Source organism: Helianthus annuus, chromosome 14 (genome assembly GCF_002127325.2).
Source record: "Helianthus annuus cultivar XRQ/B chromosome 14, HanXRQr2.0-SUNRISE, whole genome shotgun sequence".
Classification (NCBI taxonomy): domain Eukaryota; kingdom Viridiplantae; phylum Streptophyta; class Magnoliopsida; order Asterales; family Asteraceae; genus Helianthus; species Helianthus annuus.
Window position 1 is genome coordinate 158562484 of NC_035446.2, and position 11245 is coordinate 158573728.

The window sequence follows — 11245 nt, forward strand, 5'->3', positions numbered from 1 at the left end:
TTAAAATCAACGAAGCAACACTTAAAATCGGAAAATGGATTGTCTGCGGCTACTAGACTTTGACTAACCATGGCAATTTAACTATTCACAGTTGACTTGTCGTCACTTTCGACTCTAGGGGACATGTTTCTGCCTCGATTCTTGGGCATTATGCATGCGCATTCTAGGCCATACTCGTGAGTTCAGGTCGTTGGAGTCCGTCAATTGCCTTGGCGAGATGAAATAAAGTCGGAATAACTGCCAAGGTTAGGGTTTCACCCCTAGCTCAGCAATTTCTTCCTTGTTTTAAGAAAATTTAGAGGAAAGTTTTCATCAAATTAAGGGTTTCAGCCCTGATTTGGTATAATTCTCCCCCGTTTGTTGATAGAAAATCACACAAAATAATTGGCAAAAATTTGTAATTTAGGCAGGAATTCGTGGGTTTCACTCCTAATCCCGTCCAAATTACAAAATTTGGCTCGGAGTTCGGATGTAATGATAGAATAGAAGGAAACAACATAAAATAAGCACATAAACTTGGTCTCTTGGTTCCTAACTATAGTCTAGGTCTCTAAGACAGCGATCCGGACTAGATCGTGTCTAACCTAATTCCCTATAGTTATGGCTCTGATACCAATCTGTCACACCCCAACCGATGGCGGAATCATCGGGGCGCGGCACTGAGCGGAACAGATTGTTCAGAAGTTTCCACAACAACTATCATACAATTCAGTTATATAACACGTCCCATACCGTGTCCCAAATAATAACAAGTTATCATAGAAATCAACTAAACAATATGGGAACTGTTCCGACAACTCAAATCTTAATTATTACAGACCGAATGTAAATATTGTTTTAAGACTTCTAGACGGCTAACTATAGATCTCACTGACTACAGGTGCCAGTACAAGATCTACAGATAATTATGACCCTGGAGCAGGTATATGGACACTGTCCTAAGGTCACTGGCTCCTAGAAGCTTATTATTGCCTCGCTTCCCTAGCACGCTAGTAGCTTAAACACCTGTCACATACGTTAAAATAAAAGTCAATACATATAATGTAAAGGTGAGTACACAAGTTTGATATAGCATATAGAGTTCGAATAGTTTACGCATAACCAAGCACGTACACAAGGGCAAACGATGCATGTAAATTATCAACATGGGACCATCGATACCAATGACTTCAAGTTGACTGTCCGAGACAGTTCGCAATACATGATTACCACCGTAATCCATGCAAGTAATTGTCCTTAGCAACCCCCGTGTGAACGGGTGCTGAGTCCAAACTATAGTACTACGTTGCTAAAGCAGGCAGATAGCACTCCACGTGTAAACATAATAAACAGCAATCATTTAGACAAGTAATACATGCAAGTAGGTTAGCGTTCAAATAGTTTGTGTTGTTTGTGAATTTGATAGATTACGTATGTAACACCCAAAAGTGCTGAAAGCAAAAAGGGATCGAGTATACTCACAGTGGTTGGTTGTGGATTGAAGGGAGCACTGAGAATAGGTTAGCCTGCATAGTTCGATAACACAACGATGAGTAATGCGGAAAAAGTAAACAATGTACTTGGATCGAGTAGGCCATTCGATCGGACAGCAGTTCGATCGAGTGGGCTGTTCGATTGGTTTGAAAGTCCGTTCGAACATCCATTCGATCGGCCGGCTGGCTCGATCGGCTGGTTCCTTCAAGTGGATTGTTTCTTCCTTTAATGAGAAGGATGTGTTTGTGTATGATGGTTTGTACTACCTTTCAAGTTGGCCGTTCGAACAGCTGTTCGATCGGTTAGCCCAACCGATCGGTTAGCACTTCATTGTTCTCAAATATGTCACTCGATCGGTTGGCATGTTCGATCGGGTGACATTCCAATGTTTCGAAAAGTCTAAGTGTTGAAGTGTAGTATCTCATGATTCGAGTAGTAATGATTACAATCGAGTAGCGTAGTCGATCGAACAGTACTTCGTCAATATTACACTTTGTGAGTTGGTGGGTCTAAGTGCTAGTCGATCGGTTAGCCTAGTCGATCGGCTGGCATAGTCGTTCGGTTGGGCTGTTCGATCGAACAGCCTAGCCGTTCGGCCAGCTTCTTGATTCGGTTAACCTTTCACTTAACACTTGGTTATTCCCGTTAATTGTTGATGTTTTAGAGATATTTTGACTACGAGTTGAACCACAAAACTGAAGTCCCTACTTAGTCTACTGACTCGAGCAGGAATCACCCAAACTCGGTCAGAGACGGTTTGGAACCTAAGTTTAACGTTTAACCCGAAATCGGTATATCTCTCGGTAAAGCCCGAATCTTGAACCATGTGTTTGTTTAGATTGATTTGTAAGTCGGTTCAAGTCTCGTTTTCACCTTTTTGAGTGTAAAAGAGTTGAAAGATAGATGAAAACCCATCTTCCAATCCTTTTCCACCGTGAAATGTTAAGATCTTTGGAAGATTTTAGGTTATTTATGTGGAAATCGGTTAGATCTAAGTTATTCATGGTGGAATGATGTCAAAACTTAGTGTTCTTGAAGAACACATGATGACATCACCCAAGAACACCTAGATCTTGGTGATTTCATGGATGAAATTCAGATTTTGAAAGATAGAAAGGTGGAGAATCGATTAATGAACAAAAACGTACAAGGATTAGAGTGAAATACTTACCGGTTTGAGAGAAATCTGAGATTTAGTGAGAAGAAGAGGCTGGTCGGTCAGAGCTTTTCCAAAAGTGGAAAGTTTAACAAAGACAGCCCTATTTATAGGCTTCCAAAAGAGGAAAGGGTCAGCTGATCGAACAGCATCCCTGATCGAGCAGCTGCTCGATCGAACAGCCTGTTCGATCGGCTAGCCTGTTCGATCAGGTTGCCCTGTTCGATTGGCTTGCCTGGTTTTGAGTGTTTCGCGACGATTTTTGATATTTCGAGTTCGATGAACGATGATTTGAGAATGATAGAATTCCTAATCAAATTACTTTTAGTCTCAACTACTATATCTAACATACAAGCATCCTTACAACCATTTCGGATTCGATTTCCATTGAGTTTGATTCACCTTTGAGTCTTGATTGATTTGATTGATTCACCACACACTTTAATATAAAAGTAAACATGCACAAGTAACACATAAGGCACACACACACGTATAAAAAGTACTAAAATCCCCACACTTGAGCTTGATGATTGATTCGATTCACCTTGGTTATTGATTGATTAGCTTTATTGCATTGTTACTTCCTATCATTCACAGTCGGTCGTTGATTCACAGTTCGATTATCGGTCGATTAGTTTGATTATACAACACTTACTCCAAATAATATGAAAATCAAAATGAAACTAAAATGAAATTAATCTTTATTAATCTTTAATTCCAATAACAGTCAACACTTGACTTTGACTTTGACTTTGGAAAACACGGGGTGTTACATGCAACCCACAGACCGCCGCAGGTATTGCGGGTATAGCCCGACGAGTAGGGAAAGGGTTGGATGAAAGCCATTGGGTTAAGAAGAAAAGTGACGAAACAGTTTTTTCTTTTCATTTAATCTGTCATTACGTCGCTATTGGTTCTGCCAATTGTTGGCAAATTGGCACTTATATTTCAAGTTTTTGGCCCCTTCCTTTGCTAAAATTCAACTTTAAAACATTACCTAAAGATTAGAGAAAAATGCCCGGATAGTCCCTGTGGTTTCGTATTTTTCACCTATAGTCCCCAACTTTCTAAAATTACCTGAATAGTCCCCAACTTTTCATTTTTTGTTCCCGGATAGTCCTTGGGTCTAACTTCAGTTTGTTTTCTCTGTTAAGAGGATGTGAAATGACAAAAATACCCTTTCCTTAAAAAGGCCAAACCACAGGGACTATTCGAGCATCTTCTTCATTTTTATTTGTAAAACCCCACCACCACACTTCATCTTCAACCTTCACCCACCATCACCCTCCTCCACCCTCCACCATCACCGTCATAGTCACTCTCCACCAAATCAAATACAGAAATTAACCAAAAATACCACCGCCTTCGTCCCTGCCATCACGACATTCACACTTCCACACCACCACCCCAAAATCCCAACCGTCACCAAACTAGAATTTCTACCCCAAACTGTATCAGTTTCACTATTTTAATCTAAATCCAAACACAAACAATAAATTCTCCAAAAAGAAAACAAATTTCATCATCATTTCGTTTTCTGTACCAACGATTTAGACCTAAATACCGAAACAAATTCAATCCGTACGAGATAACCAACAAATGCTTAGATCATCAAAACACAAAATCAATACCTGTTGAATACAAGTAGGAGGAAAGTAAATCTCCATAGCGAGAATTCCAATGTTTTGAGGAACCATAACTGATCAAGAAATTAGCCACAAAGTTAACTATCCACAACAAACAAACAGATCGAACAGTGGATCTCTCTCAACGATTACAAGTAATCGATGATTTTGATTTTGGGAGAATCTTTTGTTTGAATGTTGTGAGAGGGGTAAGGAGGCGTTACATGCTAGTGATACATATATATAACAATCACAAGAACTTGCTGACAATAGATCTGTTTGAGACTTTGCCCTTGGTGTTGAGGTTATTTACTGTGTAACCGACGAGCTGCAAAGAACAGGAGGGTACCCGACGAGCTGCAAAGACCGGCAACTAAAAGCTCAAGACCGGCAGTGGTGTTGATGGCGGAGGTTGGTTGTGGCAGTGGTGATGATAGCAACGGTTCTGGCGGGGGTGGTTGTGGTAGTGATGATAGCGGTGGTGGCTGAGTGTTGATGGCGACGGAGGTGGTGGAGGTCCGGTGAACTAGAGAGAAAGAAAAGGGTGGGATAGGTAAAAAGTGGGCCACGTGCTTTCAATATTAATATTAGATAACTAAATAAATAGATAACTAATAATACTTTTTTTAGTAACAAGGGTATTTTTGTCATTTCATACCCATTTAACTGAACAAACTAACCTTCATCTGTGTCAGGGACTATCCGGGAACGAAAAATGAAAAGTTGAGGACTATTCAGGTAATTTTAGAAAGTTGGGGACTATAGGTGAAAAAATGCGAAACCACAGGGACTATCCGAGCATTTTTCTCTAAAGATTATATAAACTGTGTAAATCTCAGTTTTATAACATATAGCAAAGAAAAACTATACAAACTGTGTAAATCTCAGTTTTATAACATAAAACTACAATTTGTAGCAAGTGTTGAGTTGTAAGTTCTATCACTTAAATGGATAAATTTTTTTATTAATATATAACGATAAAGTGGCTGTAGTAAGTGTTGAGTGGTAAGTTCTAGCACTTAAATGGATACTTTTTTTGATAATATATAACGATAAAGAGGCAAATTTGATTTATTAGAAGCTTCATCTATAAGTGGTTATTATTTGAAAAAAAAAAAACAAAGATAAAAATTTGTCATCCGGTAAATTTTCAACTTTTTCCTTTGGATAAAATCATATTTCAAAAATAAAATAATTTGGATAACATCGTATTTTAAACATAAAATAATAAAAGCTCCAAAAAATTTTAAAAGCTACATGCTTTGGTTTTAGGTTTTAGGCTTTTGGCTTTAGCTTATTTTAGAATTCGTCAAACCAAAATTAAACATAATTCAATTAACATTTAAAATCAATTAAAGAAGCATATTTTAGATAAAACTGAAGTAGGGTTTCCTTATAAGCAAGAACCTCCTTCCTTCCGTTGCCATTAAACACTGGAATATAAATCTATGGCGAATGTCCATATAGGCGATGACGTCCTTCGCAACATCCTTGCTCGACTTCCAGGAAAGCCTTTACTACGGTTCAGATGCACGTCAAAGCATTGGAATCGTCTAATTTCCGACCCATATTTTATGAAGTCGAGATCACGTAGAATGGTCCTTTTCCCGTTACTAAAGCCTCTTGTTGCTATAGACGAAAACGTACCGGTAAAAGACAAGACTCATTCCATGGTCAGAATACCTTCTCCCCCACAACACCAGGAAGGCCTAGAAATTTCCATAGTTGGGACATTTAATGGCATTGTGCTTTTGGCTCTTACTCATAAGTCCTTTAGTTGTCAACTGATCCTATACAATCCCTTAACCTGTGCATCCAATGTACTTGTGGTTATGGATCCACCTTCTTCGGAATGTAAGTTCTCTTATGTGTTTGGATTTGGCCATGGTGAGACCATGCATGACTTAAAGATTGTTAGATTTGAATTTATTGCCCCTATCTTGTGGTTTAAATGGGACGTCTTTGATCTTAAAACTAGTTCGTGGAGCACGCCACAATACATGAAACGGGGTTTTTGGTTCTGGGGTGATGTGGGTGTGTTTCTAAATGGCTTTTTGTATTGGGTGATATATGAATATCCCTGTTTTGAAATCTTGGCCCTCAATGTTAAGGAGATGGTATTTTCAAGGATAAAACTACCTAATGGACTTGAACACACATGGCTTCTTTTGGAATCCACAGGCGGATGCCTTTGCGTGATTACCATCATTGGTACCACTAGATTCGATATGTGGTTGATGAAAGAAGAGTGTGATGAGAACTCGTGGACGAAAGTACACTCATTCACGTTTGGTTTGAAAGATGATTGTTGTTGCAAGTTCCTCCCTGTTTGTATTTTGGGCAACACAAAAATTCTCTTGACAAATTGCTCAATCCAACTGGTAATCTATGACACGTCAAAAGGTTCAGGTATAATGCTCAACGGTTCGGAAACTTTTGATCATTTTGAAAGAATATCCAGGATTTTTAAGTTTAGCAACGTACACAAGACCTTTTATTTCAAGGATATACGCTCCATTGAGTACGTCGAAAGTTTGGTTTCACCTCTTGATATATGTTTTATCTAAAACGCCTTTTACTTTTCCCCCTTTTTGAGACTGGTTGTGAACATCTTTTTTTTTTCATGTTGTGTGATTTGGATATTTAAACGTATTTGTTTGTGTAGTGTGATTTGGATATTTAAACATATTTGATTATGTACGGTAAATATGTTTCTGTAGTTTATTCTTCACCATGTTTGTTTAATAGCATCCCACCAATCACGATTGAGCTTCCTTAGGGTTTCAAGTACGATAAGTTTGTAGCGGTTCTTAATTGAAAGGCAAGTAGAGTCCCAACGAGGATGGAGTGGTAAAGGTGTGCTATTCTCAATCATGTGGTGGAAGTTCGAGTCTTGGGATGGCTCAAAATGGGGAATTTTGCCATTCAAAAAAATAAGAAAGGCAAGTAGAGACGCCATTTGTAGGTTTTTATATCCATTAACATCCGCACGTTGATTTTTGAAAGAAAAAAAATGCATGTCCTTGTCTTCTTTGTAAGGCAGGCGATGTGGGGTAACGCCCCCAGCCACCTCGGCTGGATGGCGCCCCCAACACCGGTCCCCCCCACCATCGAGGGGCGTTAACGAAGGCAACGTCAACTGGTTAACTGGCATTAGAGGGGTCAACTGGTTAACGGGCATTAGAGGGGAGAGAGTGGGGACCACCTTGAAGCAACCAATCATAATTTTTTTTTGTTATTTAAGGGGGCGCTAAACCACCCCATGGATGTTAAAAGGGAGCGTCTTTGTTGCCTCACATCAATACTGCAAATTTCTAAAACAAACTTCTGCATGTTTCACAAAAGATACACTTTTTAGTACAGCAAAAAATGACAACCCCGCAGCAAAGTGTGGTGGATTGCCCCTAGTAATAATTTATTACCAAGTGATATATCATATACTAGATTTAAAAGTCATGTATCACACGGTTTGAATACACAAAAAATAAAATGGTAAGGAAACACGGTTTGAATACATAAAAAATCAAATGGTAAGGAATAAAGATTTAAAATTATAAAGGATACTTTTGAGACATTTTCGAGATGCCCGTATAAATTTTGTTTCTTATTTGATCAAAACAGTTTACTAAGTTAATAAAAATGAAAGCATTTGGTCCATTTATAAGGAAGACATAGACAATATTTGGATTATAGTTTCTTTGCAATGATCGACAAAGTCTCACAGACTCCTATTTTGTAATGTCAGATAACTTACCGTTTTTCTACGTGAGATTATAGACAAAATTAGCATTTTTGCCATGATTATCAAATTATTCAAGAATCCAATGTCATCAAACTACTAAAACCAACATGAGTCCGATTTGGTCGATGCAGCACGACCCGACACATTCAACGAAGCAACTGTAACCAGTGGCGGAGCTAGCCCATTAATTTAGGGGTATCCAACAAAAAAAGATTTTTACGTGCAATAAAAGGATCAAAAAACTCACAAATCAAAGGTCAACGCCGGTCAACGATCAGCAGGGATGACGTGAGGCTACGCAGAGACGATTCGAGCGATCTAAAGGGAGGTGAATTCCGAATTAGCAAACAACGGGGATGATTCCAGCGATCATCAGGCCAGTAGGGACGATTTCAGGCTTTCAGCACTCAACAGACAACAACCAGCACTTCAGAGTTCAGGCAGCAGGGACGAAGTTGATTTCAGAAGCTGTATTTTGTTCGACGTTTGGTTTCCAAATTGCCGTCCATAATCAAAAAGGTGTATTTTGTTGTTTTGGGTCTTGGGCTAATCTTTGTTATTTACCAATTGGGCCTCTTTTCAGTTCTGTTATAATTAATTTGGGCTTATCTAATCATTCGGGCTTAATTATTCTACAAGTTTTGGGTTGTAAAATGATTGGCTTATAAAAAATTAGGATTTTAGTAATATCAAGTATCCGATTTTTTGGTTAGGGATATCCTCATATTTTTTAGGGGTATCCCTTGTATAAAACCAAAAATAAAATAATTAAAAAAATGCACTACGAATACGGGATTGAGCCGTAACCCATGCTACGACTCCTAATACACTAGTTTTGCCTCTGGTTGCAACTCCTGTTTGATTTAATAAATGTAACAATCCGACTTTTCGTATTGTTATCCGTTTGCTACTTGCTTCGATTTGTAACCGTTTTGTACTCCGAGATTCGATATAAATAAAGGTTTGTGTTATACTAAATACATTTTCATCACACAGCACCACTGCACGCTTAAATGCTTTATATTCGCAACACTCAACGCTAACGCAACGTGAATCACATAAAATTATGCTACTTTAATTACCAAGTATGTTTGTTTGTTCGGTAACCACTCTCGCCTTCGCACTCGCTTCTCGCAACACAAACTCAACTCAACGCAAACTCGAAACGCGGATTTATTTATGTTATTGTGTTATTTGTCTGTTTACTTGTTTAATTATGTTATATGTGGTTATTACACGCTCAAACGCAAACTCTCGCAACTCGATTTATCGCATCACAACGCAACGCAACACAACGCTACACTCGATATCCCGCTAAAATACTTAAAGTACCAACTAACGCCACAAAAAGCATTAAACAAGCATCCTATACGCGAACCGAGGATTGTTCCACACAAAATAGCACCTTCGAACGAAGCCAGCTGGCCTCGTACGAAGGCACTGCCTTCGTACAAAGGCAGCCAGCTTCGAACGAGTGCTTCTGTGTGAACCCACCATCTCTATAAATAGCCAAACCCCTTCTCCATTTCACTCACTTGCTGATTTCATATCGAAATGCTACCGAATTGCTGTCCGATTGTTTTCAAGTAAGATTTATCATTTTTACATGATTACACAACGTTTTCCACTACGATTTTCCACAAGAATCACTTTGATTTCATCCAAACTTCAAGGTTTTCATCTAAAACTCCTATCTTTTTCATATAGACTTCAACTTTTTCATCTAAACTTCTTTATTTCTACACAAATCTTCATCTTTTTCATTGAATCTTCTTATTCTATCACGGATCTACACTTAACCGAGTGTATTGGGCCTAGCTTCGGCTTCCCAAGTTAGAAATCTATAGGTTTCACACTCACCAAGTGTTAGATCTAAGTGAAAACTCTTTCAAAAACCTTTTAAACTTGATCTTCACACTAAAACGGACCTAAAACGGCATGTATTTCGTTCACTAAATAGTGGAACGAGGTAGTGTCAAAACCGTCTTGAATTGGACTCGAAAATACATCCGATTCAGGCGAAAACACAGCTCCGAACACCAAGAACAGCCACGGTTGTGAACTGGACTGTTCTGTGCGAAGCCTGGCTTCGTACGAAGGCACTGCCTTCGTACGAAGGCACACATGGCTTCGTACGAAGGCACTGCTTTCGTACGAACGCACTGGTTTCACACACCACAGCCCGATTCTCATCCGTGACTCAGACAAAGACCTCTCTGACTCTAAGTTTAATCAGTAGCTTAAGGTTGGCGGGATGAACACTCGATTTTCTGAAGACAGACGCGAAGACACTCAATTTAGACAACGGAAGCTGCACAAGTGCGAAGACCCACCTTCGTACGAAGGCACGCCTTCGTACGAAACAGCTTCGTACGAAGCCTCTGTTTCCCACCGACGCTTCGATTTTCGACCGCTTTAGCACTTTGGAGGACTTACGCTTATGTTCCCGTATGCAGGCTTATCCGACGCTCCCTTCAATCCATTCAGAACGTGTTTACTTGTTTAGACGCGCACTGTGAGTATACTCGAACCCTTTTCGCTTAACGCACTTTTGGGTGTTACATACGTTCTCTATAAAAAAACACAACACTTAAACGCTTTACGAACGCTAGCCACTCTCGCATGTTATACGTGATAAGTTGAATACTTGTTGCTATGTTATATAGTGATGACTTGCCTTTCGCCTTTAGCAACGATAGTACTATAGTTTGGACTCAGCACCTGTTTAGTCAGGGGTTGCTAAGGATCACACACTTTACTTCACTTGTTCGCTTCGGTGAACATGTGTCACGCATACTCTACTCACAGTCATGTGGATAGCTAGTGTCATTGTGATAGTTACTTGATTCGCCCGTTACGTGTTACATGTTGGTTATGCGTAAACGCTTTTCATACTATACTTATGCTAAACTTGTGTACTCACCTTTACTTTATTTATTGACTTTTATTTTAACGTATGTGACAGGTTGATGGATTGTTATGCTGCAAACAAGATAGGAAGTCTAGAATCCCACAAATAAAAATCTAGGTTGTCGGATCATGTTTTGTTTATGAGACTCGTTATTTGTAATGACTGTTTGTTGAGTATTTGTTCGTTAGTATGGGATGATGAAGCATTAAAGATATTATCATATAATAGTTGTTATGGATTCTCTTGAGCAATCTGATTCGCCTAGTGTCGCACCCCGATGATTCCACCATCGGTTGGGGGGTGTGATAACAAACACCTAAAATTTAATATGTTTAAGG

At 39.1% G+C, this 11245-nt stretch overlaps 1 protein-coding gene across 1 annotated transcript in view; it reads left to right on the top strand.

Moving 5' to 3' along the window:
- The window catches only part of LOC118486592, a 104620-nt gene extending 93596 nt beyond the window's left edge, over positions 1-11024 (top strand). The window contains exon 3 of the mRNA XM_035983138.1: positions 10962-11024. Within this exon, the coding sequence (XP_035839031.1) occupies positions 10962-11024 (63 nt within the window). The remainder of the gene's footprint in view (positions 1-10961) is intronic.
- The last annotated feature ends 221 nt before the right edge of the window (positions 11025-11245 follow it).